The sequence below is a fragment of the Perognathus longimembris genome, chromosome 4, assembly GCF_023159225.1.
Source record: "Perognathus longimembris pacificus isolate PPM17 chromosome 4, ASM2315922v1, whole genome shotgun sequence".
Classification (NCBI taxonomy): Eukaryota; Metazoa; Chordata; class Mammalia; order Rodentia; family Heteromyidae; genus Perognathus; species Perognathus longimembris.
The window spans coordinates 23437608-23458885 of record NC_063164.1 but is presented as its reverse complement, the minus strand read 5'-3'; the positions used below and the strand labels follow the sequence as shown (position 1 = coordinate 23458885).

Sequence of the window (21278 nt, the reverse complement as noted above, 5' to 3'; positions counted from 1 at the left end):
ATCTCTAAGTCTACCCATCTCTAAGCAATTCCAAGATGAGACCTCCACTTACAGCAGAACTGATTTTGTTGTCCCTGGGAAACGCAGAGGAAAGTTTCCCTTACAGAGGGAGGCATGGCAGGAACAAAATACCAAGAAAGTCAAACCACGGTCAGAGGGAGAACAACCAATCAACAAGACCCATGGGCAAGCAGCAGCCAATCAGAATAATCTCAGGTAACACCATTAAAACCTGTCCCCATCCCCACACCAGACTAGCAGCAGCAGAATCTGCCTCGTGGCCAGGCTGTCTATGTGTCCCTTAGCCATGTTAAAACAAATCTTTGCTTCTCCTGGAAAAAAAGAAAGGATTCTCTTGGCGATACTACTCAGGGTTGCAGTAGTTCTACCTGCTGAAGGCCTTCATTCTCACTCTACCATCTCCTCGTCTGCATGCTCCCTGGGGTTTTTGTTGCCATCCTCCAATTTCTTTTTCTTCTTTGTTTTTCGTTCTAGATTAAGCTGAGCAAGCTCCTCATTTTTCTCTGTGATGTATTTTTAGCAGTGAATTACTCCTCCTCGCTAAGAGCTTCACGTCGTCAGTGTTAATTGTGCTTCTTTTCGCGTGTCTGGCAAACATCTCAAGGTCTTTGGCAAAAGTGTCGCACTGCCGGAAAGTCAGCTCCGAAATTGCAACGATGGTCTGCTTGCTGAACGGCATCTCTTTGTCCAGTTCAACTTCTTTGCAAAGGCAACCGACTGTATAGTGAACTGCTGCCTTTAGCCTCTTGCTGGTAAGAGAATCGCTGTTGCTCCTCGGCCTCCTCTTCCTCCTCCAATCGCGGTGGGCTGCGCCACGCGGGAGCGCGAAGGTCTGATTTTTTTTTTTTTATGTTTTGCCAGTCCTGGGACTTGAACTCATAGCCAGGGCACTGTTCCTGAGCTGCTTTTGCTCAAGGCTAGCACTCTACCACTTGAGCCACAACACCACTTCCATCTTTTTTCTGTTTATGTGGTACTAAGGAATCAAACCCAGGGCTTCATGCATGCTAGGCAAGCACTCTACCACTGAGCCACATTCCCAGCCTTATATCTAACTATTTCTTTTGTCGCATTCTCAGCGATGGAAAGATTAAATGAGAGGCATAATAATGAAGAAGTGGCAAACACTCTACCACTGAGCCACATTCCCAGCCCCAAAGCTATGATTTTTTAAAAAAAAGAATCAACTTCCTATTGTTCAACATCCCTGTCCATCCCTGTTCATCCCTGGCTGTAAAGGAAATTCAAATAAAAACAACCCTGAAATACCACCTTACCCCAGTCAGAACAGCCTATATTCTGAACTCAGACAACAACAAATGTTGGTGGGGATGCGGAGAAAGAGGAACCTACTGCACTGTTGGTGGGAATGTAAACTAGTACAACCACTCTGGAAAGCAGTCTGGAGGTTCTTCAAAAAACTAAACATAGACATACCTTATTACTCAGCCATCTCACTCTTAGACATCTACCTTGAACAACAAGAACCAGAATAGAACAAGGACTCCTGCACCTCCATGTTCATTGCTGCACTGTTCACAATGGCCAAGATATGGAAACAACACAAATATCCCACTAACAGAGGAATGTTTGCAAAAAATGTGGTACCTATATACAAGGGAATTCGAGGTGAGCACTCTTGCCAGTAGGCCATATTCCCAGCCCATATACAATGGAATTCTACACAGCTATTAGAAATGATGAAATGATGTCTATCATTGGGAAGGTTAAAATGTGTACTGCAAAATTTATGTACTTACTTAGTTTCAATAAAGGAAAAAGAAAAGAATCCTGTTCCTTCTGGTCTAGTACTCATCCCGTTAAGTTTGGGCTCTCTGCATTCCTTCTTCACATATGTCTGTGGTTATTTGATTGAAATCCCTCCCTCCCCCGTGGTGTAATACTCTACATGAGGCAGGGACTCATTTGCCTTCAGTTTGCCTGAAACCACTCTTCAATAAACACTGGTCACTGCGTGAAGAGCCACTGGGCTTTTGGTATTTGTTCATGTTAGCTAACGACAGCAAGAAACGTTTCCCTTTGTATTTTCATGCAAACCAATGCATCTGTGCTCAAGTTTTTCTTAATTCAACCTATGCTACGTAATTTTAAAAGTCCTTTTATTGAATTATAATACATGTACAGAAAAATACACACATTGTAGCATGTTTATAGCTCAAATAAATTTTAAACTCTGAAAACATTCATGCAACCAGTACACAGATCAAGACATAGAACATTCCAGAAATTCAGAACCACACCCATTACTCTTTCTGGTCTTTACTAAAGTATAACCTGTGTTCTAGCCTAAATAGCAGATTCCTTTTGTCTGTGTTTTTGTTTTATAAAAATGGAATCAAACAGCATGTTTCCCTCATATAATTGCTTTTCCCCATGTTACATGTGTGTGTTTCATCTGTTAGTGTTTTACCTTTTGAAATCAAGACCTAAAGATACATCTAGACTTGAGTGTTTAAATATGAAGTTAAAAAAAAGGACATGATCTAATGGTACCAATGTGGGAACCTTCAATCTGTTCAGACTCTTCTCCCTGGTCTTTCTTCTTTGAAGTTAAGGGTACTAGGCCCCTCTCACCTGATGGTGCAGTTGAACTACTACAGAGGAAACACTACAGAATTCCAGTCAGCCTCATGGCAAACTTCAGATCTACTATGGAGGGACTGTGGGAGTCAGCAAGTTCCTGGCTTATAGTAAATGCTTAGTAAATATTTACTGGATTAATGATTAATATTGAATCACTACAGTACTATGCAAGTATATTTGAATTTGTGTGTGTGTGAGTACTCGTGTGCGCGCACTAATGCCCGTGCTGTCCCTTAGCTTTTTTACTTGAGCCACACCTCCATTTCCAGCCTTCAGCTGATTAACTGGAGATAAAAGCCTCATAGTAGCTGAGTAGCTGATGTCAGGCATGAGTCTCCAGTGTCTGGCAAAAATTTTAGGTTGCATAGATACCAAGTATTAGTATTGCAGTTGTTCTAAAAGCAACTCATGTTTTCTAAAAGATTATGCACAAAGACTTTGGTCTTCAGCAATGCTGCCTCTGTATGACATTTGTTCAAAAAGCTGTCATCCTCTCTTTCGGTTGCTTTCTTTTTTAACTTGTGTTTTTGCTTTGCTTTGTTTTACTTTACTCTCTCTCTCTCTCTCTCTCTCTCTCTCTCTCTCTGTATGTGTGTGTGTGTGTGTGTGTGTGTGTGCCAGTCCTGGGACTTGAACTTGGCATGGGCACTGTCCCTAAGCTTTTATGTTCAAGGCTAGCACTTTACCACTTGAGCCACAGCTTCATTTCTGGCTTTTTCATGGCTAATTGGGCATAAGAGTTTCATAGACTTTTCTTCCCCAGCTAGCTTCAAACTGTGATCCTTAGATCTCAGCCTCCTGAGCAGCTAGAATTACAGGTGTGAGCCCCTAGCACCTGGCTTGGCTTTGCTTTTAAGACAGGGTCTCACTATGTAGCCCAAGTTGCTCTCAAGCTCCCAATTCTCCTCCCTCTACCTCTAGAGTGCTAGAATTACAGGCATGTGCCACCTTCTCTGTCTGAGCTTGTTCTTTTGCTTCTGTATCACTATATATTTATCCTGCTGTTAAAATTCAGTGATCCTGTGTTGAAATTATTCTATATAATGTTATAATTTCCCCTCACTTGCTAGAATGTGGCCATTTCACAGTGCTGGGCACATAGAAGACCCTCAAGAAACACTTTTTGAGTGAATAAGTAGGTAATTTGATAATGCCTCATGCTTCTGTGTCCTTAATTCTTAACATGCATACAGTACTTGAGCCATCAATTTTAAATAAATATTTGTTGATTTATGGATCAAGTACTTTAATTACACCAAAGGTTTCAGAGCCTGTTTCAATGGAGAAATTCATGAAATCAATGCTACGTTTAAGCTTGCTCAGCATCACTAATCGCTAATCAGTGACTTCTAAAATAGGGAGGGAAGAGAGTATGTTCACTTCCTGCATGTAGAGACTTCCAATAAAAATGCTCAGCCACCAACACACTGAGATCAGGGGCAGCTGAGGAATCCTTGTGTGTTGAGGGGAAAGGGACTGGAACAGCAGAGAATGGGGTGGGGATACCATTCCTTCCCAGCGGTAGCAGAACAATGCACAGCCTGATGCTTTAAGGCCTCAGCTACACTGTGACCCCACTGGTTGAGAGCAGCTAAGGGGGAAGACCATTATGAGAGAGCGAGCACAGGTATTTGTTGGCCCACCTATCTCTCTCATGCTGAGTACCCACAGGCTGGCGACATCTTTCTGTCAAGGTCTGTCAAAGTGTCTAAGCATTCTGGCTTCCAACAACCACTTTCCCCTTACCCTTCAGCTCGGGGGTGGAGGGCAGAAAGGAGTCACAGAATCTTCTTTCTTAGCTCCAGGGTTTTGTATTATCTCTTTTTCGGTTTCTTCGCCCAGCCCACATCATTATAAATTGTCTGTCTGTTGAAATATCCTCAACGAATCCGTCTCTTCTTGAGTGCTGGCTGCTTCTGCAAGATGAGAAGTGCTGTGAATAGAGGTTTATCTCATTCATCACGCTCAAAAAATAACTTAGGATTTGGTTATGGAAGGCTATGATAGAAATGATCATGGTACAAGGTCTTTCCTTAGAAGGCAATCTCAAGAATGGCAACAGCAGATGTAAATATAAAAATAGCTGTCATATCACCAAGTGCTGGCCACAGTTAGGCACTGCCCCAAGTACCTTATAGGTGTTAATTCCATTAATCATGGCAGTCCTATGATAAAAAATATTGTTATTATCTCCATCCAACAGACAGGAAATGGAAGTACAATTTATCAGACATGCCTAGGTCAGACTGTAAGCGAAAGATTCAGGTTCAGCCAAGATGTTACCCCAACCTTTACCCTGTCATCGTGGCCTTGGAATTCCTCTTTCGTGGTTCTGAACAGTGCCAGCCACTGCCTTCACTCTGTGAGAACAAAAACATATTCTCAGCCAGGTGACAGTGGTTCACACCTTTAATCCTAGCTACTCAGGAAGCTGAGATCTGAGGATCATGGTTTAAAGCCAGCCTAGGTAGAAAATTCCATGAGACCCTTGTCACCCATTAACCAGCAAAAAGCTGCAAGTGAAAGTGTGGCATAAGTGGTAGAATATCAGCCTTGAGTGAAAAAGCAAAAGTCAACCAAGAACTCGAGGTTCTAAGACCAAGCTCCCCACACCCAAAAAGTGTATTCTTCTACTCACTGTCTTGGTGTCTCAGTAACCCACTTATTTTCTGCCTGTGTTTTTGTGAAGATACTATTTTGATTGAAGTCAACAAAAATACTTTATCAATGTGATTCATTGTGTATCTTTTAGAACCAAAATGTTCCTTGTCATACCTGTGATATTGGACATGGACTGCTCTCTCCATCATGCAATTCTTTTCTCTTTCTGAGGAGAAAAACCCCTGGGAATCTTCTAGGAGTATCTCAGATATCCTTCTCCCACTGCCCTTTGTAGAGAGCTTGGCTTCTAGTCCTTTCTATGAGCATTCACCAAGTTTCATCCTTAACTCCCTTTCTCTTCTCACTTCTTGCCTTCTCTTTGCATCACCTCATTCTCCTCATGGCTCTAATCGCTAAGAATACAAAAATGGCTCAAAGTAAAGTAAGTGGAAACAAATATGAGGAATTCAACAAGTGTAAAACAGCATGAGCATGTTCAACATCCTGCTTCTTTCTGAGTCACCCTTGTGGAAGAATACTGTTGAATCTGGAAATTTTACCAACAGAGCAAGAAGAAAATGAGCATGAGGGTAAAGACTTGTGTTTAAGAAGGATCATACTGAAGAAGTTGTTGGATTAAATGGCCTGTGCAGCTAGATATAGGAAACTGGAATATAATGGACACCTAACAAGAGTTCCTACATTCTGGGGTTCTTGCTTTCTGTGCTTCTTTATAGCAATGCATCTTCCATGAAACCATCAATTCCATTTCTCCAATATGAATTAGTGATAGGACTACTTTTTGCATAAATCTGATGTGCCAGTTTCTTGTCTGCAGAACAGAAGCATAAGTACGGCTTTGCAAGAACAGGCCCCAGCTTATGTGTTTAGCTTTAAGTTTTCCTTATCTCTGCCTTGTCTTCTGTGCTCCATTGAGACTATGCTTCTTGATGGTCCCTGAGCACACACCCTGAGGATGTGCTGGTGTTCGTCTGTGAAGCTTTTCATAAATTAATTCCTTCTTCCTTACTTTCCTTTCTGAAGTCTCCCCAAACAGTGCCCACTACTGAGTTTGAAAACTCACTTTCTTGCAGGGGGCTGGGGACTCATTCCTGTGATCCTAGCTACTCAAGATGCTGAAATCTGAAGATTGTGATTTGAAGCCAGTTTAGGCAGGAAAGTCTATGAGATTCTTACTGCTAATAAACTACTCAAAAGCCAGAAGTGGCACTATGGCTCAAGGGCTAGAGTAATAGCCTTGAGCAAAAGAAGCTCAGGGACAGCACTCAGGCCCTGAATTCAACACCCAGGACTGACACACACACACACACACACACACGCACACACACACACGCACACACACACACACACCTTTCTTTTTTATGCTCCATAATGATGATCCATATGCCTCCAGTTCACTAGATGGCAAGCTTTCCCTGCCTGCCCCTCCCTCTTCCTACTTATTTTGGATGAGAGTATAGCATGTCCATAAACTCCCGCTAGACATGTCATGGTTGAGGAGAAGTGTACATCTCTCCCATGACCACTTCCTTCTGCAAGTGTCTCCTTATCTGAGTATTGAGCATTTTGAAATATTATTATGGATATGAGAACCAGAGTTATACAATAAGATAAACCCAGAGAAATGTCACTCCCTCTTCACCCAAGCCACTCTACCTCATTCCCTCTTCTTTACACCTCTTCTCCATCTTCCTTCTTCTTATAAAGACCTTTACACAGTAAATGTGTGCAAAGCGAATCCAATCAAGGCACATGGTGTATATATTGGATACATCTAAATAAAGGCTCCTTGAACAACCAGTTGATGCTAATGAGAACTGTAGGGCAGGGGAGAATAAGGTTTCCAGAGCAGATCAAAACTAAATTTTTTAAATTAAATTTTATTGACAAGGTGTTGTGCAAAGGGGGTATAGTTACATAATAAGGCAGTGAATACATTTCTTGTGATATCTTACACCCTCATTTTTTTCCCTTCCCCAGATCAGGTAGGCATATCCAGTGTGCCAAAATCATATACAATAACCACGTAGGGTATGCCACAGGAAATTCACCTAGAACTTTAAAGATAACGTCAACAGTAGAATCCTCCTGGTCTAAATTTTATCTGGAAGTTGGGAGGAATAAAGTAGGCCAAAGATGTTATGGAGGGGAGGGTGTGTGGGGGTGGGAATAGCAGCCCTTCATTCATTAGCTGGGGTTTGGAGATGGCTGATTATTTTGGTCATTAACACAATGAAAGGAAGAATCCTTTCAGTGCTCAAACATGGTGAAGAACTGGGTTTTATTTGTCTTACTCCCTCATAGACACAGAGTCAGTTCATCTGATGTCAATTTATTCTATAAAATGGTTTATGTTCAACAGGTAGACAGAACAACCTAGCCACAAATGCCAGGCTAGCTTCTAACTGGGAGCTGTCCAAGACATTCTTTTCTTGCTGGTAGCAAAAGCATGCACCCTATAGAGATCACCTGCTAGAGCAGGCAATAGACTGGGAAGAGACAGATGTGGTGGTTCTTAGGATATTCCTGTCTTTGTACTGGACAACAGGGGACATTTCTTCCCTGCAATGTCCATAGACCAGTACTTCCTCTGCCTGGAATATTCTCTCATTCCCAGGCCTTATATTATATTTTCAAAGTATAGGTTCAGCACCAACAACCTGCTTGCTGAGCTGGTTGTAAAACAATATTGAATTACTTCTGTGCTGACTGGCAAGTTGCCTTCTTCCTGAGTCTAGATGTACACTCAAGTCACACCCTTGAGGTCTCAATTCAACCTCAGGACCCATGCACCAGGTGGCATGCACCTGGTTAAGTGGTGCCTTTACTTTATTGGTTCTTAAATTGCAATCTTGACTAACTTCCACTGCTCCCACTGAGGTATTTTAAACTCTCATGGAACGTATTTTTTTTCTTTTTCTTTTTCAGGTATATACCAGTTTTATGAGTGCCTGTCTCTTTTTGTTGATGATGGCCATGTACGCATGAAGCCATTTTCTGAGGGTTTGGAACAAAACTTGGTGCCTAGGAAGACTTAACTATCAGTTTTGTCTTTTGACCTCAGTCACTTAGTATCAAGGCAATTTGGTTTGCTGACAAGTCTATAAAGTTGTATTACATTTTTTATTTTTCCTAGCATTATTTTCAAAATGTAATTAGTAATAATTCATCAGGCACCAGTGGCTTATGCCTGTAATCCTTACTACTTAGGAGTCTGAGATCTGATGATCATAGATGTAAGCTAGCCAGGGCAAGAAAGTCTGTGAGATTCTTATTTCCAATTAATCATTGAAAAAGCCAGAAAGGGTGCTGTGGCTCAAGTGGTAGAGTGCTAGCCTTGATCAGAAAGAAGCCAGGGACAGTGCACAGGCCCTGAGTTCAAGCCCCAAGATTGGCAAAAGAAATAAGAAAGAAAGAAAGAAAGAAAGAAAGAAAGAAAGAAAGAAAGAAAGAAAACTGATCAAGAGTTCTACACAAAATATTCACATGCAATGATAAGAAAAAAACATAGAAGATATAAAATTCTTAAGTAAATCAGAGTTGCACTTGAAGGAGAGAGGAAATACTTGGAGGAGGATATGGGATATATTTCTCTTGTGCACTTAGTTTCACAAGTAAGCTATGGACCTGTTGGATATTGACAGTTGGAACAAACAATGGGTTTCCCATTTGAAACAGTCCCACCTACTCTGATGAACCCCACAATGGTCATGTCTCACATGACATGCTAAGAGGTGTCACAAAGCTCTTAAATAAGACTTACACTTAATGAGCGTCGTGGCTAAATGATAAGCTGGCCCTATGTACACTGGATATCTAAAAGGCACTGAATGATCTCTTCCATGTGTGATTTCGTGAAAGGCTTTTAAATCACACTGCCTTTCTCTGGCAAGCGCCAGGTGGCACTCTTCTACAGGTGAAATCCAAGTTTCATCTAAATAAAGAAAAAAAAAAGAACCTTCTAAGAGCTGGAACTTAGGGGATTTTTATTGATTTGGTTTCTGTGTGATACAAAAAAACTTCTAACATTTTATTTTTAAGAAAGAAGAGAAACAAGGGAAAAAATTGAAAGAACCATAAAACAATGAAGAAAGGTATGAGTAGTAGAGTACAGAGACAAAGAGGGATTCATGATATATGAATGGAAAGTTGGCTTGTTATAGTTGGTTGTTAGAATAAAAAATAGTGTTGCATACTGTGGCTCATGACTATGACCCTAGTTACTCAGGAAGCTGAGATCTGAGGACCATGGTTCAAAGCCAGACTGGGCAGGAAAGTCCATGAGACTTTCATCTCCAATAAACTACTCCGAAAAAGCCATAAGTCGCACTGTGGCTCAAGTGGTGAGCGCTGGCCTTGAGAAAAGAATCTCAGGGACAACACCTGATCCCCAAGTTCAAGCATCAGGACTGGCACCTAAAAAGTAACAAAAAATGGAGTCACTGGTGTCAGTCTTTCCAAAAGGAAATAAAACTGAGAGAGATTATGGAGAAAGGTTCTTACATATGGCTACTGACACTAAAGCCATTCTAGGTCCTTCTGACAGAAGGCAAACTATAATGCCTTTGGCAAGGGCCTTCTATTTAAAAGAGATTGCAACAACATAAAAAAAAGACTATTTCCACTGACTGAAGCCATGTTGTTTGTTTAATATTCCATATTCACAGATATTTAAAAGAGGATTTATTTCTTTACAAGATCTTAATCAAATGTCTCCTAACTTTGATGGCTACTTGTACTCTGCTTATAGTGATACTTTTACTTTTAGACTTCAATACAACTCTTGACTAATCGACTCTTACAACTTGCCCCTTTCTCATGTACTAATTTATCATCAGCTAAGAAACCCACAGAGACAGACTGGCTGACACTGAAGTTTCCTCAAGATTGATCAACGTTCCAACACACACACACACACACACACACACACACACACGGACTTCTGACTTGGACCCACAAGCTAAGTACAAACAGAATAAACATTTGACATCATAACAAAAACAACAAAAGAAATAATCAACCCTTTAGGGGTTGGTGGCATAGTTCAGTTGGTAGAGCACTCAGGTACTGAGTTAGAATCCTGGTCTCAGACCTAAAAAACAGAAACTTGATGTCCCTGCATTTTGCATCTGTCTCCTTTGCTCTGAGTCTCTCTCCTGTAGCCACTGTGGATGCCAGGAATGTCAATATCTTTACGTCAACATAAATTACCCCCAAGGAACAGCAGAGTCTCCGGGTCATAGCACCCTCTGAATGAGAAAAATTACCATAAGGACACGGTTTGACCCTGGCACAGGAGTAGGCAGCTCGTGGGAACCAGAGTGATGATGATGAACCCCTTGCAGAATTAGGGTTGAGGTGATGATCAGTCAAGCTGTGCATTGCCTGCGATTGTTTTATAATTATTTATTCCTCTTGATAAGTATTTATTCTTCTCATCTAAATTCTTTCTCTACTTAAACCTAAAGCTTGTGTGTAGTACCTAAAGTCAAGTTGAAATGTCTTCTGCCATCTTTTCTGCATGCAGCTGGTGCATTAATAAATCTGTTGCTTAAAGATCATAAAGATATATTTAAAAAAAATATATCCTTTCTGGCTGGGAATATGGCTTAGTGGTAGAGTGCTTGCCTTGCATGCATGAAGACCTGGGTTTGATTCCTCAACACCACATAAACAGAAAAAACTGGAAGTGGTGCTGTAGCTCAAGTGGTAGAGTGCTAGCCTTGAACAAAAAGAAGCCAGGGACAGTGCTCAGGCCCTGAGTTCAAGTCCCAGCACTGGCGATGTGTGTGTGTGTGTGTGTGTGTGTGTGTGTGTGTGTGTGTGTGTGTGTGTATCCTTTCTCTGACTTCATTACTACTCCCTTCCTGGATTGGTATATTAGAATGAATGATCAGACCTGCCATGTTGGAATCACTTAGATTGAGCCTCCATATTCTAAAAATCATTGCTATAAGTTGTTAAGTATCTTCTTGGTTCTCTAACCATTCAGCTGTCCAAATCAGTGAAAAGCGTAGCTTTGGTGGCTCATGGTCCCCTAGCCACTCGTCTCTTCCTGGCTTCCTGCTGGGATCTCCTCTCCAGTCACGTGCTATGTCTGGCTCTGCCAGCAAGTAATTGCCATGCATGGTCATGGAGCTCATACATGGTTATCTCTCCATCAGATATGCCATGGAGAAGCTCCTGCATCAGGCAGTACATGAGGAAGCTACAGTATGGATTGTCGTACTTTCAGAACGAATATGGTCTGATTCATGGAGAATTCGAGATATTCAATCTCATATTAGATAAGGTTGACCACATCACCATGATTGCTTTCACCTTCCTATCCCTATGCCAGATGGGATGAGAAAGAGGGGGTGGGGTGGGCAGAGAAGGCTGTTAAAAGCATTAGAGATTTCCTTTGGATATATTTTGGCTGTAAAACAGCTTTTTAACCCTTTAGTGACATCAGGGGAAATTTTTGCCAGCAGTTATGCAAAGGAAATGCAGGCAGAGACGAACTGCTATACCCAGTAGATCTAGATGACAAAGAATAGAGAGAGAAAGAGGGATCTGGTTTCTCATTCTTGGATGAGGAGACATCAGGGAAAGCAAAGATTCGTAGGTCAGAAATTCCTAGTGAATAACTGTGGTTGCATCAGGTGGCAATGGCTGTAACTCATCTGGGGACTTTGAACAAAGAAAGGAAGACAGTATATCAGAGGAGAACGCCGAATACACAATTTAAAAAAGAACTAGCTCCATGCAGCTGTAGAGAAAATGAAAGGGCAGGGCTTGGAAAACAATTCTGTGAATGGGCTTACTGGGAAGAAGAAAACCCAAAATGACTGCGATGCAGTCAAGGAGCAACTTCCTGATGGCTCTGGAGAGTAAAGATGGGCCCACTTGTCTGATTATCTTGTTCTCACCAAGTAAAGGATTCAGAGATGAAGAACAGCCGAGATGTATTCATGGTACACAGAAAGAACTCAGTGTTACTTCTGCAGGTGAAACAGAAGGGGAAATGTCAGCTGACGAAACAGCAAAAATCAGCAGTCAGATATGGATTACAGAAAGGACAAGCAAGTATATTTACTAAGCAATGGAGAGAAAATGTGAAATGTTAAGTCATGTTTGGAGGCAGCCTGCTTCGGGAGAGAGTAATAAAGTTTAACCTGTTAGATATTTCTGTTATTACAAATCCTACTTTCAGTGACCTTTGGTCTTTGAAGACCATGCATAAATATGCAAATAATGTTTTATCTCTTAAAATATATTCCACAGGAGATTGCCATGTACAGCATGGGTATTGGTGATCTGCACCATAGTGGTTTAGGAAACACTGGCATTCTTTAGCCTAGACTTTCTTCTCTTTTCCTTCCTTCCTTCATTTGATTGTTCATTTGTTCATTCCTTCCTTCCTCCCTCCCTCCCTCTCTCCCTCCCTCTTTCCTCCTTCCTTCTTTTCCCTTCCCTTCCCTCCTTCCCCTCCTTTCCTTCCTGCTCTCTCTCTTTCTTTCTTTCTTTCTTTCTTTCTTTCTTTCTTTCTTTCTTTCTTTCTTTCTTTCTTTCTTTCGTGTGTGTGTGTGTGTGTGTGTGTGTGTGTGTGTGTGTGTGTGCTGGTACTGGGGTTTGAACTCAGGACCTGGAGGTTTGAATATTTTTGTTCAAATTTGATGCTCTACAACTTAAGCCATAGCTCCAATTGTGCATTTTTGCTGGCATGTTGGAGGTAGAAATCTCATGGACTTTCCTGCCCAGTTTGGCTTCAAACCACAATCGTCCGAGCTCAGCCTTCTGAGCAACTTGGGTTACAGGTTTGATCACCCGGTGCCCAGCTTACCTAGGTTTTCTTTAAGTTTCATGATCATCTAGGATGATCACCTAGGGATCATCTAGGGATGGTGTTAAAGTGCAGATTCTGACTCAGCAGCACTGGGTGCGCCTTGCATTTTGGGCCAGCACCCAGGGCGTGCCCTGTAGTTCTCTTGACTACCCTAAGCCAGGGCTGCACATCTAGGTTTTGTTGCTGTACTTACCAAAGACTCAAAGTCTTAATCTCTCTCTCCATAATTGTAAACAGCATTGCATAGACATCCTGGCATTTTTCTGTATTCAATTTTCAAAATTTCCTTGATGTGTCAGTAGGTTGTACTTTTTACTTTAATGAATAAAATATATCAAAAATGATATGAAACAACAATTTTATTCCACTTTCTGGTTATTGTTCCTGGGGTCTTTAATTTTTGTAGACTTAGCCTAAAGAATTCTTTAGACCTAGTCTAAAGAATTAACTAAACAGTTGTTACCATTTTTTAAACAATCTATTTTTTTTTCTTTCAGTCAGGTACGGTGACTCAAGCCTATAATCCTAGTTACTTGGGAGGCAGAGATCAGGGAAGGTCAGCTGGAAGGTCAGCTCAAGGTCAGCCTGGGAAAAGATGGTTACGAGATTCCATCTTGACCAGTTGCTAGGTACAGTGATGAGTGCCTGGCATTCCAGGTCCTGGGGAAATACAAGGGCTGGGCTAGGTGGCACATCCCTGTCGTCCCCATGTTGCAAGGATGCACGAACAGAAGGACTGTTGTCTAGGCTATCCTAGGCATAAAGTGAGACCCTCTCTCAAAAATAATCCATGTAGAGAGGGCTGGCAGAAGAGCTTAAGGGGGAGAACACCTGCTGAAGAAGTACAAGACCCTGAGTTTAATCTCCAATATCATCCAAATGAACAAATAAAATAAATATTTCATTATATAAGATTATATATTATATAAGTTATATAATATAATTATTATATAACATATATTACATATTAAAATATAATATATTGCAGTATATAAAATAACATATATAATACATAATATATTATTATACATAATATATTATAATACATTAAATTATATATGGCATATATATACACACAGTAAAGTTAGCATATATTAATTGAAAAAAGTAATGTGGCAGGCACCTGTGGCTCACTCCTGTTATCCTAACTATCAGGGATCTGAGATCTGAGGATCATGGTTCAAAGCCAACTCAGGCAGGAAAGTTCGTGAGATTCTTATCTCCAATTAACCAGCAAAAAGGTGCAAGTGGGGCTGTAGTTCAAGTGGTAGAACTCTTTTGCTCAAGGACAGCGCCCAGGCCCTGACGTCAAGCCCAGGGTCAGAACCAATAAGGATAATAGTAGGTTTCATTATATTTTCTTTTCTTTCTTTTTTTTTTTTTTTGCCAGTCCTAGGCCTTGGACTCAGGGCCTGAGCACTGTCCCTGGCTTCTTTTTGCTCAAGGCTAGCACTCTGCCACTTGAGCCACAGAGCCACTTCTGGCCGTTTTCTGTATATGGGGTGCTGAGGAATCCAACCCAGGGCTTCAGGTATACGAGGCAAGCACTCTTGCCACTAGGCCATATCCCCAGCCCCTCATTATATTTTCATATATGTATATAATATACTCAGGTTGTATATACCCATCTATTACTCTGTATTGTCCCTATTTCCCCCATTCAGATGCCCCTCCTCCTCTTCTGAAATAGTCCTTTCCTGTTCATTTTTTCTCAAGCTAAATTTTTGCATTTGAGTGAAAAAATGTAATATTCTGAATCTCAGCCATTGAAGTTTTGACATCATATATTCTTCTTTACCTTCTCCTTAAAGCAAGGGTACCCAGGACTTTGGGACCTTCTCTACCTATACGTATTCCCTTTGAGACACTATCCAAATTTAAGACTTAAAATGCCATCTCCTTCCCAATGATTTGCAAGCATACAGCTACTGCATATGCCTTGTGTATTTGCTTCTTTTTGGTATCTTGTGATAGGGTCTCGGGATGTAGTCTAGGCTGACCTGGAACTTGCTATTGTTCTGCCTCTGTCTCCAAAATGTTGGGACTACAGGTATAAACTATTATACCTGGCTTTAATAAATATGTAAATATTTGTTTATTCATAGGCAACATCTCCACTCTTTCTTTTTTGTTTTCAACTTCTTTATTGTTATTATAAAGGTGATGTGCAAAAGAGTTACCCTTACATAAGGCAAGTAGAGAGTACATTTCTTTGTGGACAATGTCACCCCTTCCCTCACTCCCAGTTTTTTCCACCTGTCCTCACCCACAGTTGTATAGTTCATTTTCAACATAATGTCTAGTGCCTCTAATTTTTGTGCCTCTAATCTCTTTGTTTTATTTCTTATTATGTTAATGTGATGACTCTGAATTGTTTTTTTCCTAGAAAAGGTTAGAATTTACCAGATCAATTTGGAGCAGTATTTTTGATTCTGAGAACAACGGAGTCCTTGATTGTGGCTGTGGAAGCTGTTTTTAGAGTGCCTCCCATACATGCCTGGACATTTCCATCTATGCACCTACAGCCCTTTACACAAACTGGCTTCTAGTCTGCCACTGGGGTAATTATTGTGCCAATTATGTTGGCTTTTCTGCAACACTGCCATCAGATACGTGTGTGTACTCTTGAACATACAAAGGATCTTGTTCTACTCAATGTTGTTTTCCTTCGCTGAACACAGTTACTATCTAAAATGAAGATGTGCATCTTTCCGGATGTAATTCTGTATTATAAAAACAGATTTAGGGGCTGGGAATATGGCCTAGTGGTAAAGTGCTCGCCTCCTATACATGAAGTCATGGGTTCGATTCCTCAGCACCACATATATAGAAAAAAGCCGGACGTGGTGCTGTGGCTCAAGTGGTAGAGTGCTAGCCTTGAGCAAAAAGAAGCCAGGGACAGTGCTCAGGCCCTGAGTCCAGGACTGGCCACAAAAACAAAACAAAAACAGATTTAGAAACTGTGATTCTCGAATTTCATTTGCGTACCGGTTGCCTGGGAATGAGGTCTTGGAATCAGCATTCCATGGGCCCTGATGCAAGCGATTTCCCATGCAGTACTGATACTTTGAAAAACATTCATTTATAAGGTCCAAATAATAAGCAAAGCATACTTAGGTTACAAATGCGTATGTGGGCAAAGTACTGCGTGTCTGGCACCACTGGAAGAGAACTACTATTAGTAACTGCTTCAACCCACATGTAATGTACATGTGGTGAAGTTTAATATTCTTCATTTTTTAAACAAATTAGGGAATTGAGGCACAGCGATGCTAGAGATTTGTCCCATGACTCTTAACTAGTAAGTGGACAAGATCCAGACATTCTGGCTACTCCTTACTCTATACCATCCTTCCCACTGGTATGGGTAAGAAAGCTTAACATTATTCCTGGTTCCATATCTGCTGAGCCCTTCCACAGAGGCCGAAAGGATCACAGGACTCCACAGGTGCATGAAACACACAGGAAATATTTTATTAGCTCCCAGATGGAGAAAAGGGTAGGGTGGAGATGCTTCAATAGAAATCCATGACTCTCCGCAGAGAGCCCACCCTGGCGTTCATGGCGCCCCAGTCGTGGTAGCGCCTGTAATCCCCCGGCCTCAGCAGGTACTGGCGGCCCCGGTAGTTGGGCATCTCATAGAGGATCCAGTAGCCCTCCAGCACGTGGAAGGAGTGGAAGTCCCCGAAGTGGAAGCGGTCCTGGAGAGAGGAGCAGTCCTCGGAGATCTCGACCATCTGGCCTCGGTAGTCCTCCCGCTCGTAGATCCGGATCCTGTGGGAGCTGGCCTGGGGACCCAGCCAGCCGCAGACAGGGCGCGTCAGAAAACAGGGCCTCACTCAGCCATGGCCGACACCAAAGGTGACCCGTGAAGAGACCGCAGCCCCAGCGCCGCCGCGCGCCGCCGCGCAGCCCGTGCGCCCTGAAACTCGGGGGCGCCGTCACCGCTCCTCTGACACCAGTGCTGCGCCCCGGAGCTTGAGCTCCCCGCACCCCAGTGTCCACACTGGCCCTCCGCGGCGCCGCTTTCAAGAAGCGTATGTCTGCATTTCCCTCGCCCGGTCTTTCAGAGCCTCGCGGTGGGCTGCGGCTCCGCGGGGACGCTAGCACCGTAATTGGCTGTGACAACCGAAAGGCGCATCGCTGGCGACGGGCAGGCGGCTCCGGAGCCTCGGAGACGCGAGGGAAGGAAGCGGCACTGCTTTGCCCACAGAGGCCCAGAGGGGCAGATGGGTGCCATTCAGAGAAAACTCGGCCCAGACAGCCCTGCTTTCCTGTTGGGGCCCTGCGGGTTTCAAAGGCTGGGGAGCCAGAGCATCCCGAAGGCCGGGGTTCTGGTCTCGGCTCCCGCGGGCTCCGGCCTACGAGCTTCCCGTGAGGAAATGGATGCCGCGGCCGCCAAGGACGCGGGGCAGCGTGGAGACCTTAAACCTCGCACCCGCGCAAGGCGGGCTGCTGGAGCTCAGTGAACCCCTCATCCCGAGCCCCACAGCCCTGTCTGCCCCGTGCGTCTGGCAGGCACCCCGGGCCCCAGCGCCTTTCTTCTTCCTTCCCGAAAGATCTGCAGGGACGATTCTCACTGTGACTCCGTTTGAGGTGCTGACACCTCCTAATAAGCTTCCCTCTTCCCTCTCCCCATGGGGGTTAGGGGCTGGCAAAAGGACTCAAAGGAGTGGGGCTGGATTTGATCTCACAACCGCCTGCCACGCGCAGAGCAGCCTTCACAACCAGCCTTCTGGTCCTTGAAACCTGGAGGCAGAGCCCTGGGTCTGGAATCACAGGGGTCAAGACTGCAAAGGGGAACCCCAGGTTTTCAGACTCTAAAGCCAGGCTGGGTTCCTGGGGAGCGAGGGGGGAGGGGCGGGGGAGGGGGTTGAACTTCTCATTTCAGGGCTAAAGGTTCCTGATCCCGGAAAAGCTCTGTGCAGCCCCCCTCCCCCCCCCCCCGCGGGCTCTGGGAACCCCCTGGAGGCTGTGGGTTTGGCCCTGATCCCCATCACCATAGAGTCAGTGCTTAGCGAGGACTAGGGGGCAGGAGTCCCATGACCTCCTTTCATCCCATTCAGGCCAGTCTAATTAGCCTGGTTGAGCGGGTTAGCCGAGCGGGGTGAGGCGGTAGCCCAAGCTGCCTCAGGCCCAGGGACAGCCAGCAGCGGGCCGTCCCTCCGTCCATCCCCGGGGCCCGGACGCTCCGCACCCAGCGCTGCTGGTTCCCAGCGGAGGGGACTGGATTTAGCCAAGCAAATTTAAACAACCCATTGAAAGCTCTGTCCCCCGGACTTTTCCAGTGGGAGGAAACCTTGGGGATGGTCCCAAGGACGTTGGAGGAGGTGACTGGGGAGCCAGGAGGGAGCGGGGCAGGGGACTCACGTAGGGGATGAGGCGGCAGGAGCGGATGGAGTCGCTGAGGCCCATCCACTGCTGGTAGTCGGGGTAGTCGCCCCGCCGCAGGAAGTACTGGCAGCCCGAGTAGTTGGGCTGCTCATAGAGCATCCAGCAGCCGCTGTCCACGCGCACCGAGTTGCAGCGGCTGAAGTAGGGCTGCAGGTTGGAGTGGTCGCTGCTGCACTCGTAGTGGCGGCCCTGGAAGCCCCGGTCCTCGTAGAAGGTGATCTGCAAGGCAAGGAGAGGCGAGAGGGCTCAGAGGCCTGGGCTGCCCGGGGCCCGCTGGGCAGCGCGGTCCCCTCCCCGGCCGGGCGCCCTGTGGACTCACCTTGCCCATGGCTGGTGGAGGCGGCTGGGAGGTCGAGTGTGTGTGTCCGTGGCGCAGTGTGGCCGTCTATATAGCAGGAGGGCTGCTGCGTTGGCAGGAACAGCACAAAAGGGGCCCGCGGGGAGCAAGGGCACTTTTCTCTGTCTCTTTTCTATAGAATGACCATGGGGTGTGTGGGAGTGTGGGGGTGCTAATTGTATGTTTTCTCTTATGATGCTCCAGAGCTTTCGAACTGATGACCTGGTGAAATGGTCACTTGATACCACTGGGGCCTATTCGGGAACATTCAAAAAGAACCAAATCTGCTTAACGAGTTGACCATGAGAATGAAATGCTTTGAGTACTTTTTAAGTTTTTCAAAATAATGCCCCTTTGAGTAACAAGAATGAGTAGGAACAGAATCTAAGGTCAGAACAGGCTGCAGCTGGAGTTGATTAGTTTAGAGGGAATTTTCTGCAAATGAAATAGGAGACAAGGACATGAATTTGTCTTCTCCATGGGGATGAAATTTTTCCCTAAGCAAACATCTCTGTGATCTGTATGTGTCCATAAGCAGAGGATCCGATAACAGAGGGAGGAAAGAGAGAGGAAAAAAAGACCCCAGGAAGCTCAGATCATGCACATCTCCTCAGTCTATGCTCTCGGGCTTTTCTGTACCTCAACACTGGGCCTCTACCACACAGGCAAGGAGACTCCTTCCTGGTTCACTAGGTGACCCATGGCTGTTATTATATTGGCAATTTTTTCTTTTCAACTAGTAGTTTTGCTTAAGAAAGGCCTTGGCTTAGTTTATTCTACTTGCCGACCGATGCAAACTAGATCCTAAATATAGCACATTTCGAATGTCTGCATTTTACAAAAGTTCTGCCTGTTGCACCCTAGGACAAATCCCTAGCTGCTGTCTAGTGGAAGCCCTCCTTCAGAAACTGCAGTCTCCCTTTCTGTCCCCAAGACTTTCAGCCACTCCAGGCCCTTGGCTGTCTTCAGAGCAAGGTTTCTCTACCTGGGAACCATGCTGACAAATGGGGTGGAAACATTCTCAGCATGCAATCCTTCCTCCTACTCTCCCGATGGAGAATCTCCAGACACAGTGAAAAAGAAACAAGATCTCCTTCTCCATGCCTTTGAGATGCATTCCTTCCTCTTCTGGAAATAAGGATAAGAACTTGAGCACCCCATCACATTCCTTAGTGGGAGCGATCCCTTCCTAAGTGTAGCCCTAAGGGGGGAAAAATCATTTTTCCTGAACAAATTTCACTGGAGCCATAGGAGTTTTAATAAACTCAGTCACACATTATTCTTTAAAAAATTATGACTTTAGTTGAGTCTGTTGATACATGCCCATAATCCCACTTATTCAGGAGGTGGAGGGAGGAGGACTGACATCCAAGGCTGGCCCAGGCAAAAGCTTAAGACCCTGCAAAATAACTAAAGCATAAAGGGCTGAAGAGGTGGCTCAAGTGGTAGATCACATATCAGGCAAGCACTCTGCCGGTAGTTCCTAATATTAATACATACACATATATACATATATTTGAAAGTATGAAGAAGTGGAAAGGAGGAAAAAAGGAGAAAAATGCTTTTAATATATAATTATTTTTTCACTTCCTTTCATCTAATCTTTCCATCTCCGAGAATGCCCCAAAAGAAATAGTTAAATATAAGGCTGGGAATGTGGCTTAGTGGTAGAGTGCTTGTCTAGCATGCATGCAGCCCTGGGTTCGATTCCTCAGTACCACATAAACAGAAAAAGCCAGAAGTGGTGCTATGGCTCAAGTGGGAGAGTGCTAGCCTTGTGCAAAAGAAGTTTCGGAATAGTGCCCAAGCCCTGAGTTCAAGTCCCAGGACTGGCAAAATAAATAAAGTTACATATGATTTTGCATAATAGTAGTTTACTAGAATTGATGTGTGTGTGCACACATGTGCATGTGTGTCAGCCAGTACTGGGGCTTGATCTCCAAACCTCAGTGCTGCCACTTAGCCTTTGTTTCTCATGGCTGGTGAGCAACCACTTGGAGCCACACCTCCAATTCACCTTTCTTTTTCTTCTATTAATTGGAAATAGAGTCTCTGTAACTTTTATTTCTGAGCTGGATTTGAACTATGATCCTCAGATCTCAGCATCTTGAATTTTGGTTTACAAGTGTGAGCCACAGGAGCCTTGCCAATTTGTATGATATTAGAAAATTACATCCAAAATAACACATAATTAAGTAAAATATGAAACATTTGCTTGATGGGATTTTATGCAGTAACCCCAAATCATGCTCTCTAAGAGTTTAAGAATATAGAAACTATTCACTGTACTTTAAAAGCAAGTCTATTAAGTGAACTGAACACCTGGGGGGGGAGGGAAAGGGGGGAGGGAGGGGGGCATGAGGGACAAGGCAACAAACAGTACAAGAAATGTATCCAATGCCCAACGTATGATACTGTAACGTCTCTGTACATCAGTTTGATAATAAAAATTTGAGAAAAAAAAGCAAGTCT

General features: G+C 43.8%; 1 protein-coding gene and 1 pseudogene across 1 annotated transcript; both read right to left on the bottom strand.

The window, feature by feature from the left end:
• Positions 1 to 406: 406 nt before the first annotated feature.
• Positions 407 to 5416, bottom strand: LOC125350841 (annotated as a pseudogene).
• Positions 5417 to 16524: 11108 nt separating this feature from the next.
• LOC125349926 (gamma-crystallin E) lies at positions 16525 to 18914 on the bottom strand. The gene is made up of 3 exons (XM_048344191.1): positions 18789 to 18914; positions 18446 to 18688; positions 16525 to 16863 (listed from the first exon to the last, which is right to left on the bottom strand). The coding sequence occupies exons 1-3, from the start codon at positions 18795 to 18797 to the stop codon at positions 16591 to 16593; spliced, it is 525 nt and encodes a 174-aa protein (XP_048200148.1). The 5' UTR covers positions 18798 to 18914; the 3' UTR covers positions 16525 to 16590.
• Between the last annotated feature and the right edge of the window lie 2364 nt (positions 18915 to 21278).